This window comes from Pinus tabuliformis, chromosome 9 (genome assembly GCF_031772625.1).
Source record: "Pinus tabuliformis cultivar Carrire ecotype Pingquan chromosome 9, CPIR1, whole genome shotgun sequence".
NCBI classification, from domain to species: Eukaryota; Viridiplantae; Streptophyta; class Pinopsida; order Pinales; family Pinaceae; genus Pinus; species Pinus tabuliformis.
Window position 1 is genome coordinate 465,808,257 of NC_142307.1, and position 23,554 is coordinate 465,831,810.

Here is a 23,554-nt window from a genome sequence, read left to right on the forward strand (position 1 = left end):
AGTTTCTTTCCACAAGTAGATTAGCTTCCTTTGAGTTAGCTTTCATCCATCAGTTAAAAAGCTTCTTCTCAAAGCTCATAGAAGTTGGCTTAAGCTCCTAGCGGACTTGTGCCAGCTGACCAAGTGACAGCTGCGGCAAGAGCTAGTACTTGTGCATACAGCACCGTCGCTTCCAAGTTTGTTACGAACTACCGGGTTGATAAAATTAAAGAAGGGAGTTCTAGGAGTTGTAGCATTATTGCTGCAATACTGGGCCCACCACTCTTTTTGGCGCCGTTGCCAGGGAAGCGTCAGAGTATTGGTGATTGCTGTTTTTCTTCTATTTTCCACTACAACCTTCTGCTAAGTAGTTTATTTCATTTCAATTCCGTATTTTCAATTCTGCAAGCGTAGATTAGCATTTCAATTCCGCAATTTCAATTCTGCAAGCATAGATTAGCACTTCATTTCTGCAATTTCATTTGAGCAAAATAGATTAGTCCTTTCCTGCTTTCATTTCAATTCCGCATTTTCATTTTAGCAAGATAGTTAGTTGCAGTTCAATCTATTTTAGTTTTGTAGGTACAAGAAGAAAAATACAAAAAACAACCAAAAAGATTTCCTTTCATGCCTTGTAGGAGTAGAGGTAATTCAGAAAAATGATTGCACAACACCCCCACTGCTTCACACAGCCAACCTTCTCTCTTCTTCGATGGTTGTGATTAAAGAACCCTTAGGTGGACAGCAAGACATATTTGAAGAACCTCAAGGGAAGAAGAAGAAGAAAACATTCCTCTGGAGCAAATGGCTACAAGCAGAAATTTTGGGAGCAGTACCTTATCCAAAAACGAATTTTCAAATCAGACGGAAGATTTCAAGAGTGAGATTAGGCAGTTTCTTGCCATGCAACTGGATACCCTGCAGATCCAAAGGAAGCAAGAGGAAGCCAAGAGGGCTTTGGACATCTTTTGTCCTAGGTGCACTAGAAAGCATCCTAGGGACGAATGTCCAATGCACTCTCTAGAAGTATGTTTCATCTGTGAAGAATACCATCCTACGAATCAGTGCCCTTCCTTGCCTGAACTTAAATCTGCATATCAGAGAACCAAAGGAGCCACTGAATCACTCTATTATATGAACCAAAGGAGGCCACATGGACCTAGATCTTACCAGCAAGAATTGCAAGGGACATCCGAGACCTATTATGATTCCTATCAAGCCACTTTCATGCCTTCTTGGGGTCCCCCTGCTCATCCTTCCTGGTTCACACCTCCTCCTTGTTCCTTCATAGATCCATATTATGCCCTACCAGTTGCTCATTCGTTTCACTCTTATGCTCAGCCACAGCCTCAGTGGAATGCACCTCATCAGGGGTGGAGGCCCCAGTACAACTCTCATCCCGCTCCTTTGCCTCCACCACCTGCACAACCACAACCCCATCCACATCCATCTCAAATATACATCCCCACTCAGCTACCCGTACCACCATTCCCAAAACCATACAATGGAGTAGCTCAATCCAATTACAATGCTGAGGCACAACATGTCCAAATGACTCCTCTTGAGCTCGATGATCTTCACCATAGCTCAGGAAGAGTATTGCAAAACAGAGATTATATTGACAACATTGAAGGACCAAAGGCAAAAGAAGATTCAAAAGAAAGGATCAAAGAACCATGGACTGCTCTTGATGAAGAGAAGAGATCAGAATCAGAGATCAAGAAAGCTTCCTCATGGTTACCATCAAATCTTCCATGTATTCAAGAGAAAGATTAGCAAAAAGAGGAAGATGAGAAAGTCATGGTAGAAGGTGACATGAAACATGATCTAGATCAGCAAAAGGACCAAGGATATCAGAGCTATATTGAGATATGGTTTCAGATCGTCACTAAGTTGTAGCGGTACTCTCTTCCTCAGCTATGTTTGATCCCTTCAAAGTCAGATCATTTGGTCTCTGAAATCCGGATAGCTGTCAAAGCATGCATTTCAAGCCTCCACATCATTTTGTCTCTAATCTTGATGTGCACATGGCTCCATTGGAAGTATTCTTACACTTGAAAATGATTTTGTTTTTCAAGTAGGGTAGGGTAGGAAAAAAAAAAGAAAAAAGAAAAAATAAAAATAAGAGAAAAATAAAAATCTAAGGTGAAAACCTCCTCGGAGGCGCCTCAGATTGGCTCACTGATCGAAAACCTCCATGAGGCGCCCTAGTTGTTTTTCAAAAAAAAAAAAAAAAAATAAACCTAATTTCCATTGAATAATTGCAGGTTGCAAGAAGGACATTGTAGGTTAGGAGGATCGCTCAAAACAAAGACAGAGGAAGTTCTGTGCCTTCTACAAGAAGTTTTGTGTTTTCTACAGGAAGTTCTGTGTCTTCTATAGGAAACCTACAAACAAGCCAAAATTGATCTCTGAAGAGGACCTGAAGGTCGGGAATCTGTCCATGAGGCCTGCAAGCATCCATGTTTCCATCCCTCACCCTTCTCTATCATTTTTCCATATCATTGTGCTTCTTTCCTCAAAATTGTGTGTTCTACAGGAAGTTCCTGTAGAAATTACAGGATTTCTACACGAAGCTAGAAATGGATTTCAAAAAGGTGGTTTGGCGAACATGATAGCTTCCGCAAGGGTTCAGAAGTTCTCCTGCAATCTTAAAACTACTCTTCCATCATCTCCATGCCTGCATCACAGCCCAAGCTCACCATGCAAAAACTTGTAGAATGCTTTGAAGAAAAAATACATAGAACAGAATTTGTTTTTGCCCTAACTTGAAAACCATGCATCCATTTGAAAAACTATTTTTACGGGGAATTGTACAGGGATGATGGAAACATGCCTAAGCAGTTTCAGCCAATTCCGGTGCATAGTTTCCAAGAAACCAGCCTCCATCACCTTCAGCCATTTTTGCATTTTCTCCATATCCGTGCGTCCATTTCAAAACCTATTTCATAGGGAGATGCACATGGGTGATCATAGCCTACCCAAGCAGTTTCAGCCGATTCCGACGCATGGTTTCCGAGAAATTGATCTCTGTAATCTTCAGCCATTTTTCGTTTTTCTCGAAATCTGTGCATCCATTGATCGCAATTTTGCTATGGGAGGTGCATAATGATGATAGGAACATGCTCAACAAGTTTCAGATCGATCCGGTCTATCGTTCGGGAGCAATGGCGAAAACAAGTTTCTGTCCTGTGAAAATTCAACATCAGTAGCTTGAGGGTGCAGATCTGAACGTGGAAGCCAGCTCCTGCAGTGTGGATCCGACCAGAGGATACCTGCACAAGAAAACAGCCATGAATCAGTAGCCAAGCCATCATGCAACCACCGAAACAAATGCATGCAGCAGCAAACAGCACCTCACAACAACCATTCGACTTCCAGGTACATGACTAAAACTCATTCCTCTGATTGCATGAATGTAATTTGGAAATTGCATGAGCAATGAGATGGTTGGGATTAAAAAAATCGGTGGCCAGCTAACTGGCCACCCTCATCCAGTTCAACAGCGCTCGGTGGGTGAGTGAGACACGTGCGCTCAACCATCTCAGGAGGAAATCGGGAAACAGGTAATGGTGACTGTTTGACCTTCAACGTAATTGATGGAGTGATCACAGGTAGGAAACAGGATGTTTCGTGACAGCACTGTCGTCTGCATGGGCCAGCGCACATTTTTGCCACCTCACCACGAATCACGCAGCAATTAAATGCTCGGCTGAAACTCACAAACTGCTGTTCATTTGCACTTGCAACATCCTCAACTGAAGTATGCACCAAATGCTTAACTAGTCATCCTCCACCAGGGTTTTCTACCTGTTTCAAAATCTTCCCACGTCCCAGGCTCGTTCAGAAGCTGGCAAAGCGTTCTACAGGAAGACGCTCTACAGGAAGCACAGCACAGCCTCCCGGAGCAGAGAAACCTGGATCTTCTGCGTCGGAATTGGAGTTTCGAAGAGAGGTAGGCTCGAAAAACGCCATACCCGTGCATGAAATTTCAAAAGGTGGTAAATTAAACTGTTTGGAGTAGGGAAAGTTAAAACAAGTCTGCCTGTGGGTCAAGAATTGTCGTTTGCCTGGGTGATACACGGAGTTTTTTTTCAGTTGGTTCAGTGTTACATTCTCCTCCACGGTGCCTGTTAACGAATCCCTCCTATAGAAACGATAAACCTCTATAAGGACTGATCTATGCATAAAAAATGTGACTTGTATATGGTGGGTGTGAAAATTAAGCTTTGCACTCTGTCTGTGAGAGCCTAATTTCATTTTGACAGTCAAGTTTTGGGGCAGCAACAGCATTATAACCAGGGAATTGGTGAAAAGGGAGATACAAACATCTGAGAAACCCTGTCCTGAGAATCAAAGGAGGAAACCATACACAGAATTCCCCTTCTGATCAGTACACAAGCCAAAACAGAGTATTTTTCACCATGCCAGGAGGGTTTATCAGAAAGGAACCCTCGGATTCCAAGAAGTTGCGAGAAACTCCTGAGGTGGTAGACCTATTTACCCGTGCAAATTGGATGACCTTCTGTGACAGAATTCAAGGTCACGATGATGAGATAACAGAGGAGTTCCTAAGGTCCCTGCAACCTAAATCAAAGACACTGGCCACTGTAAATTTCCGAGGATTGACCTTAAAACTCACCCCACAACTCATTAGTCGGGTCACTGACTTGCCATTGGGGGTACCCTGGGATAAAGAGGAAAGGAAATTGGGCCAGAAGGCCAAAAAGGAATTCTTTCTACTAGTAGAACAGTTTTCAGAGGATAAAAATGGGGTCCGGAGAGCTAGCCTACATCCATTTTGGAGCAAGGTCAGCCTTGAGATTATGAAATACATTACCTGTGGGGGGCGATTCAGTATTGTATATGGTTATCACTTTTGGTTGCTCACTGAACTCAGGCATAAGATCGATTTACCCACAGAACAAAAGCTAAGCATCCCCTACTTCCTCCTACAGTCATTGATTGAGTGTGGCACAAAACTGAAGGAAGGGACACCAGACCAGCTGGCCCATCATGGGCTTATCAAGCTTCTAGTAGAAGATGCCCTCCATATTGCAAATCAGGGCAGAAAGGACTGAAAAGGTCCAAGCAAGTGAGGGCACATCCAAGGAAACCACAGCAAAATTGAAGAAGAAGACACCCCCAGCCAAGCAGGCCAAAACAGTGAAAATTGTTTCTACAGGAAGCCCGAAAACTGCTTCTACAGGAAGACAGAAAACAGTCAGCACAGGACTTTCTACAGGAAGTCTGAAGACAGAGCAACAGAGGGAAAAATCACCGGAAATTTTAGCTAGGGAGGCAGCAGCTATGTTGGCCACCCTAAGCACATCTCCCAAGCAGAAGGAAAAGCGAAAGAAAGAGCCTTCCCTGTATTTTAAGGCAAGAAGGAGTGTGAGGATTAAGACTGGCAGACCCCAGCCTCAGTCAAAAGAGCCAATTACAATGGTAGACACCCCAGCTACACAAAAGGAGAGGTCTCCCTCAAAGGCATCCATCACCTATGAACGAGGAAGCCCGAAGACATCCACCTGGAGAGAAAGAATGAAAATGTTGGACATAAAGGCCTCTCTACAGGATGCTGAGACAGTTCTATAGGAAGCTGAGAAATCTCTAGGAAAAGGAGCACAGGCAATGGGAAGAAGCAGAGAGAAAAGCATGGTTTTATGACCGAGAAGAGGACATCACTTCAGAAGCTTGGCATGACAGGGAGGCCACCAGGGCCATCAAAGATGAGGAGATAGATCAGTTGCTCAGAGGATGAGCAACACTTTCAGTAGGGGGTGATGATGAGCCCCAAAAATGGATAATTATATGGGCTCATTCAACCTCCTAATTCGACTTAATCCACCATTCTCATTAGTTTATTGCATGTTTTTTATTATATTTATGCTAATAGAGTGAATTGGGTTAGTCATTATGCCAACAAGTCTAATGTGTGCTTTGTGTAGTCTTTTTTGTCAATTTGGAGACAAAATCAAACGTTTTAATGAGCACTTGGCAGCCAAATTCGTGGGAGAACAAGGGAGAGGATTTGTAGGAAGGTGCCCCCTTCATTTATGGGCCCTTACCTCGAATTCTCCACCATCAGCTCGGAGTTCAAGGGCCACCAAATCAATTATCACAAGGGCAGCCGAGCAAGTGCTAGTAAAAGTGTTGTTAACTACAAGTTTTGGCAGCCGAGTTCCTAAAGTTTAGGAGGGTTGTTGGGGTCCTCAATTTGTATAAATAAGAAGGCTTAGGGCCTCATTTTGGTTAGCCAGTAGTTAGTCATTTTGTAAGCAGATGTTAGCTAGTTTGTAGTTCGATTTTAGTCAGTAGATTAGCTTTGCATTTCAGCACATTTTCAAGCTTTCCCTTGTGGACAGTTTTTGGTGTAACTCTTATTTTCTTGTTCAATAAAGATGAATCCAGCTTTGCACCAACTCTAAATATCTCTTAGGAGGCTGTAGCTCTTGGGGTTGGGCCCATCTCAAGTGCCAAGTACCTCCTTTGTTTACTTTCACGTGTCTTTGCTGCATTCTTAGAATAAAATCTGCTATTTAGATTTAAATCTTGCTTTGTTATTTAGATTGCTTTTGATGGTTAAAGTAGCTTTTCATGTTCAGATTTAGTTGATAGGTTAATCACAAGGAAGATCTTTAGAAAAAGGCCATCAAACACCTCTGATTTCACCTCTCCCTCAGTGGGATCAGGAGCTGGGATCAAGGTGACCTTGCTGCCACCAAAAACACTAGTTTGCTTTACCATGCAATCCTTAGTTTACTGTTTTCATTTGCAGAAGTTGGTTATGTGTTCAGATCTCTGAAATGTTTCATTGCATAGTTGATATACATGGTTCTCTTCCAAATAAAGTTGTTGTTCATTCACTTTATTGTTAGTTAGATTAGATTAGCTAGGACTTTGATTACTTGCAAGACTTTGTTGATTCAGTTGAACGTATACGATGCAGAGCATCTCTACCACTCTTTCATCCACCTAAGCTTCATCAGAGCCATCTACTCCATCTCCTAGCTAGGTTCCTCGTCTCACATCTGTCCTCTTGCCCACGTAACCCTACCTTTTTGTGCAATCATTGTTTCAGACTTCTTTGAGCCAATTTAGCCATCTACACCTTCTCACCACTCCATCCACCAATCCCTGGGCCACTTCAAACCAGTGTTTTACAACCAGGCCGAGTCAACTCGGAAACGGCCGGGTCAAACCGAGCCATTAAAAAATTTGCAACCAGGCCAGCAAACCGGCTCGGTTGACCGAGTCAACTATGACTCGGCCTAGTCATCCAATGACCAGGCCGCGTCATAGTTGACTAGGTCAACCAGGCCAAGTCCATATTGACCAGGCCGAGTCAATGAAAACTGGCTGGGCAGGCATAAAAGACATAAAAAAATTCATTTTTTGGTATTTTTCAAATGTTTAATGGAGTTTAAGGATTCCAAACTGTTTAATGCAGTTTAAGTCACATATGTTTTAATATGGAATCGAAATCTGCCATATATCTATTATCACTGTTGACTATTCAAGTGTGAAGGGAGCTGAGTTTTGTTGTATGTGTTTCCTCATTCCACAATTATTTCAGATCGTGTCCATTGTTGGAGTGACATGGTTATGCACTGATTTTCTGAGCTGAAGAGTGAAAGGGCTAATATCACTATCATTGTTGAAGATACCAGTGGTCAATCCCTTTGAAATAAGCCCAGGTTCTTCATATCTGTTTAATGTACAGATCTTATAACTTCAGACACCTTCGGATTGTTAACATTCATAACATTATTGATGCCTAATCAAGTTGAAAAACGTTTGTTCTAACAATCTGTTTACTGGTAATTGTCGAAATTTTGGAATTCAGGAACTCAGAAAATTCCACCTCTTTCCCATAATTTCCCTGAATCTTAACCTTAAGAATTTTCAGTCTTGGGGCTGCACTATGAAATAGGAAAAAAAACAGTCAAAACAGCAGACACTATTCCATCTCTTAACAACCCCAATTAGCAAGGCAATCAAGAGAAAATACATCAAGTGTATGCCAACATGTATCAGCACTATAAGGCATTCTTATCATGCATAAAACAGATCTGAAAATCACTTCATGACTGCAGAAATAACAGCAGTAAATCTGCCCTATATTTGCCAAGATTAACGTTAAATGATAAATCATATATATCAGTCTAGACTCTATATATAAGGTATCGTCCAAATTACAATTGAAATGTCAAACGATGCCCTGGATGAGGGCCTACTCTTGCACTCAACAGAATACCTAAGAGACTCAAAGTTACAAAACAAATTAATGCAAAAAGGACCTAAACAGTACTATGCTGCTGGTTATAAAGCCTAAAATCTGCAGTTAATATAACTTTTCCTCAAGCCCTACTACACATGTCCGAGCCCTAAACACTTTACTTGAGTCTTGACTCTTCAGTGCAAATGATTATCCACAGTCAAGCATAAGTCCTGTAGTTCATTGTTAGTGGATGTCGAGTTCTTTGGAGCAGGTCTGTAATAAAATTCTGGGTGTGCAATTGAAAAGGAATCCCAACCGAATCACAAGGGAAAAAGGAAGAGAACAGATCTTAAGGATAAAAATTTAAAATAACCCTAGACTCAAGGTAAAACAACACCAACGGATCAAAAATACAATAAAGTTCTGAAATTATACTCAAAGAATTACCCAAACAAATTCCATTGGAAATTTGGAACACACAAAGGAATACAAATTGAAACCCTTACCTTGACACCTAGAGCTACTGTATATTTTTTTCACTGTTCTGATGATGATGATCCAGACTCCAGAGATTGGTCGAGATGATCTTGGCTCCTCTGGCAGTAGCTACTAGCCAGTAGTAGTGTAGCTACTAGCAGTGATGCAGTAGTACTAGTATTGGAGTCTGGTCACCATCACAGTTTACTTTTGTTGTAGAGGCCATTTCTAGCCTCCTTGGTTATTTGTATTTTGTTTTGAGTCTTTGATCATGTATGACAGTTGACTATGTATTGCCATTGGGTACCATTTTGATATAATGGATTGGTTCATGAGCCTACTTTGATCATATGTTGTCTTCCATCTATATTATAATGATGTGTGTTTGGACTTTGGAAACATGAATGAAAATCTTTAAAATTATGTTTAAAATATTTAAAATTATGTTTTTTTATAAAAAAAATAAATATTTAATGTATTTTTTACAACGACCGAGTCATTGAAATCGACTAGGCCGAGTCATTACCGAGTCGGAGCCGGAGTCGGAGTCGATCCTCGGCCGAGTCGGAGTCCGAGTCGGAGTCGTAAAACACTACTTCAGACCCCTATCCTACCTCCATATCCATTCATGCATCTTCCCTCACTCACCCATCCTCCAAAATCCAATTTTTAAACATCCTGTAGAAATTTCTGAACATCCTGTAGAAATTCCTGAACACCCTGTAGAAATTCCTGAACATCCTGTAGAACCCCTGCAAACTTCCCGTAGAAGCTCACGAATGAGGTTTTTGGATAGCCAAACTCTGTGAAACTCTCTGGAAGGGTGTTAGGTACCCCTTAGGCCCCCTCTGAACCTTCCCGACCTCTTCCAAGCATTTCCTCTCGCCAATCCACCTCTGCACAGTCAAAAACAATTAAATTGCATGCATGATAATTGTGACAACTTACTCAAAAATACAAAAAGATGGTTCTTTCAGATTCTGCTGTATTCCGCAAGTAGATTAGCTTCCTTTGAGTTAGCTTTCATCCATCAGTTAAAAAGTTTCTTCTCAGAGTTCATAGAAGTTGGCTTAAGCTCCTAGCGGACTTGTGCCAGCTGACCAAGTGACAGTTGCGGCAAGAGCTAGTACTTGTGCATACAGCGTCGTCGCTTCCAAGTTTGTTACAAACTACCGGGTTGATAAAATTAAAGAAGGAAGTTCTAGGAGTTGCAGCATTATTGCTGCAATACTGAGGCTCACCAACATCAGGCTCCAACTTGGGCACTATCTCGTTGCCCTCCAACAAACCATAAATGCCCAATCCAATAACCAAACATATTTGTCCAAATTGGACAGCTCATCCACTAGCAAAACAACAAATCAAGAAGGCTAAACCATGGTTGCAAGGGAGCACCCCCCCCCCCTCAAATCTGCTCCCGGAGCACACTCCACTTCGGAGTGATCAGGAGCGCGCTCCTGCAAAAAAAAATTGCTCCCTAGTTATTTGCAAATTTTTTGTCTCAAAGATGTTCCATATGCAAATGTTTTTCAAAGAAACAAGAGTTTTTAACTAGGGCAGCCTAATATTCAAGCCTATGGCCCTAGTATTGACATTCTCTTTTATCTTTCATTTTCATCCTTTTACTTAACTTTTTAACATTATCATGAAATGACTCAGGATGTTTGAGAGTGGTTCCAACCTCATTGGATTTCATATGGAGAAAGTAGAATTTTAGATCTCACTCAAAATCCAGCAAACTTATCAATTTTCAGGATTTTAGGATTGGGGGGATTGCAATGTTTCCATTGGATTTTGCCATGTACTAGGGTATGGAACTCATATTTAATCAAGAACACCAAGCCCTCTATGTACCTTGATGTTAGTGACATTGGTTGTCGAACTCCTCTATCATAACCCTACTAAAAATATACCCATCACTCAAACGAAATCTTGACTTGACATGCTACGTTTTTTCTATCTTATATTAATTTCTTAGAGGGTGATATTAATGACAAAAATCCCAAGATAGACAATGATTTTGATGATATGTAGCTACCTATTGTAGCATGATTTTTTTGATGCTAGAGGCTATCTAGAGCCTATTTGTTGATGTATTTTCGATTCAAAGATGGATTGCACTTGATGCTATTTTGGTTATGTGAACCCTTGCATGTTATATAAATGAGAACTTGTAACTTGTGGATGTGGTTGGTGAAGATTTAAACTTCTAGATGGTTGATGTTATATGATTTAATCCATGTTTTTATGCTTTTTATATCTAATTCATCATTCTACAGCCTTTTGTTGGCATATACGCATCAAAATATACAAAAATATATATTATATAAAGATGCGCTCCCAAACTGGGAGCTTTTGAAAATGTCGCTCCCTACTCCCGCTCCCAAGTAACCTTGGACTAAACATACCTTATTTAACAGAGATCTTCTGCCCTTCTTGATATAGGCTCCTGTGCTTGCAATCTGATATTTTTGGCACTCTTAGGGCTGACTGTAACTACTATTGCAGCCCCAGAACCATGGCTGAAATACCTCCAAAACACCTCGCTGAGGTCCTCCCTTGACTGTTAACTTGTTACTCGGCCTCTAATAGGGAGTTGTTCCCACCCCTTTCATGACCTCAGCTTAGCCCGGAATTACCACAGTCCTGATCTGCAACAAATCTGCTGCCTGTACAAGAGAGAACACACCCAGGAAACACAAGAATATTGACCAAAAGTTCTCCTCCTCCATGTAGTTGCCTTCTACACATCTTCAGCCTGCTGTCACAAGAAACTAGGGCACAAAACAGCCCTCTTTCTCTCCTTTGCTAGGGCTAGAAGTCTACGGCTTCCTCAAAGGCAAGTATCTTTTGTTGTTGTGCACTTTGGATGTGTTCAAAAGACTCCTAACTCACCTCAATTTATACCTAAATTGAGGGCTCCATCAAATCAACATGGAGGGTTTTTCCAGTTGTCCAATAACTCAAGCCTACATGACTTGTCATCCACAAAACCCACCAACTAGAATAAAAAATTCACATCTCATGATAGACAACTTGGATTTTAGTGATTTTCAATGCTCCCGGTTGCTCTCAGGGTCCTCTATCAACTCAAATCATCACATGTCCATAACTCCTCATGGATTCACACCCACATGCTTGGGTGCAAAGCCCACACCTTGGGTTCCAAGCCCACAAAGCACTTTTGTGGCGCTCCAACTTCCAAAGGGCTTGAAGTACTTCCCAAGCTACGAAAAATCAACAAGGAGTATGATGTTTTTCGGTGTAGACAGGAAGTGGCCTAATGTTGCATTGTGTTCATCATGTTCCACAGTTGAGTATAACTTTGGGTAATTACACCTTTATTGATGACTTTTATGTGGTTGACATTGAGGATACCAATGTTGTGTTGGGTGTTCAGTGGTTGCATTCTATAAGTCCATTTGTTATGAACTTTAAGACTATGCAATTGAGTTTCACAGCAGATGGTAGGAGGGTGGTATTACGGGGCTTAACTCCAGATGCTCCTAGAGTCATTACAGCTAAGAGGATGGAGAGAGTTTTTCAACATTCAGAGGTCAAGTGGGTAGTGCAGTGTTTCATTTCAGAAAGGTCTATTGATACAAGACAGTGTGGGTATCATGTGGACATACAAGGCTTATTAGACAAACATAGTGTGGTGTTTTCATTTCTGCTGCATGGCCTACCTCCAAGTCGTGGTTTTGAGCATGTTATTGAGCTTGTGGACAACAAGCTAGTTGTTACGGATCCCTACCATCATCTTAAACAATTCAAGGATGAGATTGAGAGGACTATTCAGGAGTTGTTGGGTGTAGAACATATACAACCTAGCTCTAGTCCTTTCACTTCTTTTGTTGTCCTGGTAAAGAAGAAGGATGGCACTATGAGGATGTGCATTGATTATCATGCACTAAATAAGAAGACCATCAAGAACAAGTACCATTTTCCATGTATTGATGAGCTGATGGATGAGCTACATGGAGCAGTCTATTTCTCCAAAATAGATCTTCGTTCAAGATATCATCATATCAAGTCCAAGAGTAAGATGTGCACAAAACAGCTTTCAGGTGCCACTTCAGACATTTTGAGTATTTGATGATGCCCTTTGGGTTATCAAATGCTCTAACTACTTTTCAGTCTTGCATGAACCATGTGTTCAACAAGCAATTGCAGAAATTTGTGTTGGTTTTCTTTGATGACATCTCAGTGTATAGCAAGTCATGGGAAGAGCATCTTTGACACCTTGATGAAGTGTTAAGTATATTGGCAGCTAGTTCCATTTTTGCCAAAGCCTCTAAGTGAGAGTTCGGCACAACTGAGCTATTATATTTGGGATATGTCACTTGGGGAGGTGGGGTGAAGGCACATCGAGAGAAGATTCAAGCTATATTTGATTGGCCACAACCAAAGTACATGTCACAATTGTGGGGCTTCATTGGTCTGTGCACATACTATAGACAGTTTGTGAGGGGATTTTCTTCATTAACCACCCCTCTTACAAATTTGACCAAGAAGGATGCTTTTGTTTGGATGAATGAGACTCAAGGAATTATGGATCATCTTAAGGTGTCTTGTTTTGGCTTTACCAGATTTCTCTAAACCTTTTGTGCTTGAGTCTCAAAGGTGTAAAATCGTTTTGTTCACAACTTTACAAAATAACAATGACTAGAACCGAGGCATCCAATATTTGCATTACATGGGCGAGGGCTGTAAAGTCCATGTTGAACAATCCCCTTCCACCTCTTCCGCCAGCCTAAAGTAAACCAAAAGGAAAGTGTGCATCAACGGAGTCCACTATTTCTAGATCCAGTGTTGCTGCTTAACCCCTTAAACGACGTCTAGTGTTATCAGATTTGTCCAATATCTGTAAGGAAGCAGCCACAATTGATTGCTTAAAAAAAACAAAAGCAGTTAAGGTTGTATCTCACAATGCTAATGCGAATGGAAGAGGCCGGGGATTTCCTCGGAATAACAAGAAGATTACTCAAGAAGCAGAGATTAAAAAAGAGACTTCACCGGCTATTTCTAATGTTGATGATGCATCTGCTGGTATTGTAATCAGCATTGATAAGGAAAATCATGTAACATTGATAATTCATCAGGTATTGGTATTAGGGTTGTTTTGATGCAAGACAAGCATCCCATTGCTTAGGAAAGCCTAAAATTGAATGAAATTGAAAAAAGATTCTCCACAAATGATAAGGAGATGTTGGCCATCATGTATGCACTTGAAAAGTTTCGTCAATATCTTGTGGGCAGCAAGTTTACTGTGAAGACCGATCATAACAGCCTCAAGTATTTCATGGAGCAAAAAGGATTAAATGAGAGACAACAACAATGGGTAAAGCAAGCTATAAATGTATGATTTTGAAATTGAATTCATCAAGGGGAAGAATAATTTTGTTGCTAATGCATTATTTAAAAATCCTTCATTCTACTTACTTTCAGAAATTTCAGCCTCTTGGAAAGATCACATACTAGTAGAAGATGCAAAAAATCAACATGCTTGTGATACTTTAGAAGGTAAAATTGATGATGGAAGATATAAACTGATGAATGATATCATCTATTACAAAAATAGATTCTACCTAGTGCCCGAAAGTAGTTTTAAACAAAAAATTCTACTTCTTGTTCATAACAATCAGCGTGTTGATCACCCTGGTTATTTTTAACACATACAGGTCTGTTCATGAAAGGTTCTCATGGAAGGGTATGAAGTATGATGTTCTCAACCATGTGAGGGAATGCATAGAATGCCAATGAAACAACGCGAAAGTTTACTTCCCTGCATGGCTGCTACAACCACTTCCTATTCCCAACCAAAAATGGGAATAAATATCTATGGATTTTATCACAGGGCTGCCTAAGGTAAATGGTAAGAAGTTAGAACTACATTTTATTGTAGTGGACAGACTTACTAAATATGCCCATTTCATGAGAATGCCTTTTGAATCTAAAACTACACAACTTGGTCTATTTTTTGACATGTATTCAGACTTCAAAGTGTGCCTAAGAGGATTGTAAGTGACAGGGGCTGCATATTCATTAGCAATTTTTGGCAAGATATGATGAATTTGGCAGGAACATAACTTGATCATAGCATTAGTTATGAATCATGATCCTCAAACGGATGGTCAAACTGAAATTGTAATAAATGCCTCTAGTGCTACTTGAGGAGCTATGGGTTGGGACAGCAAAAAGCATGGGCAAAATGGTTACATTTGGCAGAATTTTGTTACAACACTACATATTACATGACCATCAACATGACTCCTTTCAAAGCCTTATATGGTTATGAAGCTTTTACATTTGTGAATATGGTCTTTTCAGATTCTAGAGTTCCAAAAGCTCTAGAGTGGGCTAAAGGGAACCAAGATATCCTCCATACACTCGAGAAGAATATTCAGATTGCACTAGAACAACAGAAGAAACATGTTGCTCGCCATCGAATTGAGATCTTTCGAGGTGGGAGACATGGTTTTTTTGGCATCTTCAACCTTATAGACAATCTTCATTGAAGATCAGTGGAGCGAAAAAGCTTAAACCCTGGTTTTATGGTCCTTTCAAGGTGATCAAAAGAATTGCTGAAGTAGCATATGAGTTGGAGCTGCCTTCTACAAGCAAAATTCACAATGTATTTCATGTATCATGCCTCAAAAAGGCTCTTGGGCAGCATGTGACTCCTTCAACAGAATTACCTCCCATGGATGAAGGTAAATTGATACTTATTCCAGAGACTATTCTGCTGGTAAGAAAGAAACATCCGAATATCTCATCAAATGGAAAAATTTGCCCTTGGAGGATGCAACACGGGAAGGGGAGGAGATTCTTAAGCATCCTAATCTACAAATGCTCGAGGACAAGCATTCTTTGGGCAGGGAGGACTGCAATGTCCCCAACTCATACCAGGAAAACTAAATGCAAATCAGTTGTCCTTTCCTTGGCTTACCCAAGACGAAAAGGACATAGAGCAACATTGGGTTTGGGCACATGCACAAGGAGACTGAGCATGAATGGGAGTTATTTGGAGTGCACGCATGAGTAAACTATAGACCCTTGGGACACATGCACTAATTTAGGAATGAGTTGCCACTTTTCTTGGAGTTAACTACAGCACATGCATGCATCGGGAGATCACTGAATGTGTGGTCCAGTTAACTAGGCACGTGCCTTTTTCTCTCCCACTTCACAGCAGTTTGACATAAGAGTATCTCCACTAGACTAAGTGCATGCTTCTTCTCTCCACTTCTACTTCAGTTGAACTCACGCATACTCCCTTAGATAACTGAGCGTATGGTCCAATTAACTAGGCACATGCCTTTTTCTCTCCCACTTATCAGCAGTTTGACATAAGAGTATCTCCACTAGACTAAGCACATGCTTCTTCTCTTCACTTCTACTTCAATTGAACTCAAGCGTACTCCTTTAGCCATGCGCATGGCCATCTCATCCTAGTTCACCAGCAGTTAACCAAAATGCATGGAAGTTGAAGGCAGAGTCTTACAAGGATATTTCACCTCCCATAATTAATAAAAGGAGAAGTTCGCTTTGCTAGCTGGGTAAGATATACATTGTGAGCTTTCTATTCTACATTGTTGTAACTTTAAGCTTAGGGTCTGACAACCTTGAGACTTGAGTATCCCTGGTTTCAGAGAGACATATGGGCTCCCCATAGTCAGAAGGCCATGTTTCGGTGAAAGAGCTTTGGTTTGTGAGACCCTAGAACATCATCTTTCTGGGCTGCAATCATTCATCAGGCTTGGAAGTCGATTAAGAGGTAAAATTCAGAGGACAATTTCAGCAAGTAATTTTCGTAGTTGTAATTTCTGATATTTTTTGAACAGTAATGGGTATTTTTATATTAGATGATGATCTGGCAAGGAGCCAGAGGAATGGAAGTTATAGCGCTCAGGATAGCAGTTGATCTCTGCCTCTTATAAGACATTCAAAAATGAGGAAAAGATGCTACAGCATGAGCTACCTGAAATTCTATGCAATCTTGAAGGTCTGCAGGTGAAGATGGCACAAAAATGTCCACCCAGAAAAATAAATAAGCAATACATCATATAAAAACAGAGTAAATCTTGGAAGTGATTTCCTTATAACTAGGGACAATTGGATCTCTTCTGAGTGAGTTTTGCAAAGAAATCCTTAATCCTGTCTTTACCTGATTGTTCCTCTCTGCCTTCTTCTTAGGAGACCATCTTTTCACTGGATAGAAAAAACTGACTTTTGTTGCTAAATCAATCTCTTTGACTATGATGCTCTGAGATTGCCATTCTAATTTCTGATTTTATATGCAAATAAAATTTCAGATTATGTTGTGCCCTCGTTTTTTAAATATTGTTTTTTTTCTAGTATTTCTATTTGGGGATATTACAGTGATGCCAATGAGGAGATCATATGTTCCAATCTGGGCAAGTCCTCAGGATTAACAACCACTCTTGCAGCTGCCAATTGACACCTTCCTCCATCCAGATAATTTGAAGAAGAGAGAGTAATCTCAGGAAGTTTTCCTTCAGTAATTAAAAAAAAAAAAGTGTTAGGCTGGGGGGATCCTGCAAAGTGTAATTCAGGTAAAAAATATTTAAACCAGGTTGTAAATTAAATTTATTACGTTCTCCAAGTTAGCAGAGCACAAATATAAGTAATGAATGAATCCAAAATATGCCAAATTTTTCAAGTGACATTGGTTGTCAAATTAGTTGCAAACTACTTGCCTGAGAACCATTGAAAAATCCACAAGTTGCATGTCCTAACAGATTAGTATTTCTACTTCTTATGAAATTGCATTTTAATGTTCAGAATTCTTATATCATTCTAAAGAAACAGCTCAACAAACTTGAATCCTTTTTAGCAAATGCAAGCAACCATTTTATATTTCTAAATTCTGTTAAATATGTATTTACGAGTACCTAAACACTAGACGAATGCATAATATCATAATTAGCATGGTTTTCTTTCTATCTGACAATGAGTTGCTCTATTTTTTATAGCTGTGGTTCGTCACCCTTACAGTATAACACATGCTTAAACTCTTTGGTAACTGCACAGCTTTACAGTTTTGGGATAGGCAAAAAGTACTACTCAGATTGTACTCATCTAAGCGGTAACCATACATTGGATTTGCAGTTATGGCAGAAGGTGCAATTGAAGTTTGAATGAAGTGTGTTGAGTCTGAAATGCAATGCTTTTTATATCAGATTTCAACAGGGGGTGTTTATTACTATGTAAAGTCCTCGAGCAGGGTAGATTCTAAACAACCTTGGGATGGTTACATTATATATTGTATTGTCAACTTTTTCTGGCATAGTTCATCAAGTAACAATTATAACCTTTCCCTAGCTACAAAAAAATAACTAGTGAGACATTTAAATAGATCAATAATGCTTTTAATCATATTTGATGATTTCTGAATTATTCTACAGCACAAATATATTTGATGGTTTTGCAACATATCAATAGCGATGCATTTTATATTGTAGAAAAATATCGAAAATAAATTTTGCATGATCATTGATAACTATTTGATGAATGCTACAATATCAATACCTCCTGACTAATATGACTCATGTAAATGCTACACTAGAAATGGAGAATTCCTACGATATACAATATTACAAAGTAATTTCAGGTGGCCTTCATGAAGTTAAAGGGTTCAATTTCTTGGGATTCATTTATTAAAAATCATACAATGTTTTCTTTTTTCTCCTTTCAATGATAAATGATTTCCATTTTTACTTTCATGACATTATTAACTTGTATTATATTATCACCTACCTTCAACAGCTGAACTCTCAAATTCGCAAATAAGAAAATAAAATAAGGTATTTGCAAATAAAAAAATATTGAAATCAAATCAAATTTATATAAACATCCACTAAAGACCAAATAGGTCAAAGGAACCAGATATTACATCAGTTATGAGAAGTCCATCCAAAAACATAGATGGAATCCAAAATGCCCTTGTAAGATGAGAAATAAATTAACTGAAGAGTATGTACTTTCAGTAGCCTAACTGAATGCTAACTTACGTGTACTGTAGTTCACAAAGATTTATGTTTGACACAATATAAACAGAGAATTCATTTTTCATTTCATACAGTCCATAATGATGCTGATTTGGGTGAGTTCTGCCCATTATTATCCAACAAAGACTTGATGGATGGAGGACCACAGATACTCAACAATACTGGCAGAAAAATAAGGCCATGTAAGAACCCCAGTATCACAAGGGCAAGGTACATTTGAAAATAATACACCTCGAATATTTCTGACCGTGCAAAGCATAGCACAAGGACACCAACAAATTTTGTAACGGTTATTCCACTGAAGACAGAAGCCCCCATGGTTGTAAGTGCCTCTTTCGAGCGTTGTGTCCTGTCTCCTTCACTCACAGAGAATGCATGAGTAATGTGGACACAAAACTCAACTGCAATGCCAATTGACATTACAAGATTCACCACAGAGATTGCATTTAATTGAATACCCAGCAGTGCCATCACACCCATGATATCCAGCACAATCATTGCCAGTACAAGCAAAATTATTGATGAAGCCCATAAACTGCAAGTAATGACAAGACAAACGATAAACACAGCCCCAAGTGCAACTGAAAGATTCACAAAGGTTGTCCTCCAAATGTCCAAGTATTGCTCAAAGAAAATATAGAAGACTGAATATGGAAAAACAGAAATATTTAAAGAATCTGAAACTCTGCCAGCGAACTCCCTTGCAGCTTTCATTGCATTTACAAAATCGCTCTGTTTGTTTAAGGGTGTATGATATGTACGGAATTCTGATGCTTGAATTACTCCATTCTCATATCCTTTGAGATCAACACTATTGGTGTAAGCACCATAACCCCCTTTTGCACAATCTGCAGATGGCAATGCAGTCAAAAACCATGGTAGTTTCTCTCTGAATTGTGTTGTAGATGGGCGGTCTCCAATCAGATCTGAATGTAAGAAGCACGTTGTGCAGTCCTGACAAATCTCACTTATTCCACAGGAGGCATCTCCAGATGCACAGCAAGGTGGCTGATCATCAGGGGGACAGTAGGTCCCATTGGGAAATTTGCGGCAGCACCCAAATGCTTCTGGTGATAACCATACAAGAAAGTCATCCAGCCAAGATGCGGCTGGACTTGCAATGTAGCTAGACTCTGGTGTTAAAGCAGCCCTTGATATCTCATTCAATAAAGACTTTGACTCACATCCACTGATAGAGCACAATAAATTTGTGTTGTTTGATTCCAAGCTGTAATTGTAGTTTTTTAAAACAAAGTAAAGCGGAGGTCCAACTCGAAGGTACTCAGATATGTTATTGAAATAGCCTTGGAGATAAGAGTCTCTTGGAAGTACCACTTGTTGCTCTAAACCTGGTTGAAGCCTTGTAGTTAATGCAATGCTTGCAAAAGCAAAACCACTGAACACCAATAGGACTGCAACTTTCACTGCTGGTATGCTTAGTACAGGTGCATGGATATTCTTCATGTACTGCACCAAAAGGCCAGGTTTTTGGTGCCTCCTGCCCAAATTATCATGTTCAAGTTCAGTTGTTGATGGACTAACTCTAATGCAAGGAAAGCAATCAACTCTGTTTCCTTCTGTTCTTATCAAATCAAATGTCATAAGAGAAACAAATGCAGTCACTTGCAGTAAGAAGTCCACTAACACCGCAAGAGCTGCAAACATCGAGAACACTCGACACGCAGGCATAGGGATGAAACTTCCAACTGCAAATGCCACAACCTCTGAAAGGGTTGAAAGTGTTATAGATGGCCCCACTTCAGCAAGTGTGTTTCCCACTCGTTCTTCCAAGGCCAATTCGACTGGCTGGCGTTTAAGTGCATGCACTAAGATGCACATATTGTCAACTCCCACCGCAAGCACTAGAAATGGAATAACTTCAACAATAATTAAAGTGGACTTCACTCCAAGTGCACTGAATAGCCCAATAGATCCAAGTACCGAAAGGACAACAACAAGAACCCCTGACAAACCAAGTAACACCTTCGATGAAACATAAAGAGGTGAAAAGTGTGGTGAAATATCACCCAGTGTCACTGATATGTAGGCAAACATGACAATGTAGCTGATCAATATGGTTACAACATCAGCAGTGCTCTCCCTCTTAAGTTCTTCCTGCACAGAACTTTCTGCAGAAAATGCAAGAGTAAGATTGTGCAACTTTGCCATTGGAATAAGCTCTTCTTTCACTAAATGAATGAAAGAATTCTCCCATGCTAAAGCTTTTCCATTTTCATGTCCTGTCTTGTCCACAGCATTATTAACAGGATATGTGATAACAAATGCAGTAGCCTGTGAATAGTTGCTTCCCTTGTAACCCCCTAATATTGTGCTTGGGTCAACAGGAGCATGATATGAACTCAAGCATGGCTCCGAAGATGTGTAATGCTCAAAGCAAAACAACGCATGTGAAGACCCTTCATAATCATCAAACAGTTCTGGTTTCATTTTATAGTATTGTAAAACAGTTTGACTAGCACACTCCTCACCAACCGGCTTCATGCAGATATCCTTTAGAGATACCAATGATCCAGAGTAGTTTCCTTGAATTCTATCCACCTTTTTCTGCATTTCAAATAATAACTTGATGTTCTTCTCTGTCACAATACTTGGAGCTGGATTATCTTCTGAAAGAGGAATAGTAGCCAAGATAAGCTGTTCTATTCTATAGAAAGGAGACAAGTGGGTGTCAAAGAACTCTTTTTCTTCTGCTGCCTTGCTTCCGGGACCAACCCACAGCTTTTCAGGCCTTGTTTCCACTTCTAAATGGAATAACCCCATACACAACAACAGAACAACTGCAATCGAGATTCCCAAAACAAGACTTGGATGTGTAGCAACAAACACTCCATGACTCCTATAGAATTTAGAGATATAATATTGGATAAATGGCAAACGTGTTCCCTTTTTTGGCATAGTCACCTCTTCATGTCCCTGGGCAGGAAGGGTCATATCTTTATTTTTGCTAACACAAGTAAGTTCACTTTCTTCTTCTTCGGTACTTTGCAATAAGGGCCTCATGCTAAGTGAGGCCCTGCTGGATTTTCCAGTTTTGCATAGGAAACCCCCACCAAATATGAGAGAGACAAGTACAATGTACACTATACCCATTGCAAAATCTACACATTTCACCTTAGCAGAACCAAGGCGAATAGAGCAGGAACCATTCTTATGTGGTACAGGAACAGGCAACGAGTCAGAACAGATACTTGAGGAAGGGCAATCCCCGCAAGAACAACCCAATACAGTATCTCCACATGAAAACACAGATACATTCATTGGCTCCATGGAAGAAGATGGTGGGACTGTTGATATGAAATCGATTGAATATGGTGACCCAGGTTCATCGAGCTCTGCCTGTCGGCCAAGAAATGCAAACCATTCTCTAAAGTCTCTCGCACCTCCTCCCAAAAAGTCAATTGCCCGAGTATTCATTGCCCCAAATTTAACCTCCTTACAAGAGTTGAATAACCCCTCACCAAAAGTATCCGTTACATACAAGGCAATCCCATCAACAGTTGAATTATGGTTATGGTTTTCCTGAGAAATGGATGTAACATTCATAAAAAGGCTTTGATTAGGTGAACATGACATCTCGCAAAAAAGATTCAAAAAGTTTCGTAGGCAGGCAGGGCAGCCAACAAGAAAGGGAATGGCCTGCTGCACTTGTTGACGTAAAATATCAAATTGATCAGATGTGCAACAAACATTCCCTGTAATTGTTGGGCAGAGACTCTGAATCTTTGAAGAGAGTGCCTTACTAGGTTTCGTAGCTGGTACAGAATATGGACAATTTAGAACTTTTCCATCCTCGCGTTTTCCACAAATGCCATACATGGCGCAGTATTCTTTACCATGTTTTTCTGATGAAGAATTTGATATTCTAAGCATATTTGGATCTAATAAAATTCCATGGACAGCTTGCATCATAATAATTACCTGGATCAGTATCAACGCCATTAAAGACATCCTCGAACGATACAAGCAGCCCATGATCAGGACCTTGCGCCGGTCGATCTCCCCGATCCTTCAATGACGGAGTTGGACTTCCTTCACGGCTGAATTCCTTTTATCTTGTCCCTCTTTCAGAGCTCCGAGGTTAGGCTCATATTGCATATAGGAGTCATGGGTTATACCTGGTTAGGGTATATTCGTATCGTGTTCGTCAAGAAAATTAGTAGTCGTATTCGCAGTGCAGCGGATATCAATATTATAACGTGAGAGACTATCTTACTGAAAGATAAATATTAAAAAAAAAAAACTATTATTCTTAATCATTTGTGTTTTTTTAACAATATTATAACGTGAGACACTATCGTAAGATAAATGGTAAGATTAATTTTTGGTTTAAATAGTTTAAGGGTAGTAAGAAGAGGTTCGGTGTAAATTACATATAGAAAGAGATCAGCAAGTGTGAAGTTGAAGAAACAGATCCAGCTTTGCAAGTTAAATAGTCTGAGCAGGGCCTCCAACAGCTATCTAGATCAACGGCTAGATTTGACCAAGAGACAGTCAAAAAGTCAAATTGATTATTTAATATATTAGAATGGGTTTACATTATTAATTTAATAATTAAAAAATTTTATTAAATGGGAAATAGTTATAATGGAGACCTAATATTTATATACCTAAGGTACATGTAAGTTAATAGTTCAATGAAATAAAAATAAAAATAAGCAATTAAATAAATAATAATAATAAATGTTCGTTAGTAGATAAATAAGTAAATTAAAGAAATACTAAAAATAATATATATTCGTTACTATATAAATTGTAAAATAACCCTATATAAAAGTTAGTTACGAAAAACAATAATTAAATAAAATAAGATATAAAATAATAT

At 39.7% G+C, this 23,554-nt stretch overlaps 1 protein-coding gene across 1 annotated transcript; it reads right to left on the minus strand.

Moving 5' to 3' along the window:
- Positions 1 to 18,528: 18,528 nt before the first annotated feature.
- LOC149149210 (uncharacterized) lies at positions 18,529 to 22,919 on the minus strand. The gene has a single exon (XM_089445429.1). It carries the CDS (start codon positions 22,702 to 22,704, stop codon positions 18,778 to 18,780), a length of 3,927 nt encoding a protein of 1,308 aa, XP_089301555.1. The 5' UTR covers positions 22,705 to 22,919; the 3' UTR covers positions 18,529 to 18,777.
- Positions 22,920 to 23,554: the final 635 nt, after the last annotated feature.

Excerpts from the sequence above, each read along its gene's own strand:
- LOC149149210 (XM_089445429.1), bottom strand. The coding sequence starts at position 22,704 with ATGGGCTGCTTGTATCGTTCGAGGATGTCTTTAATGGCGTTGATACTG.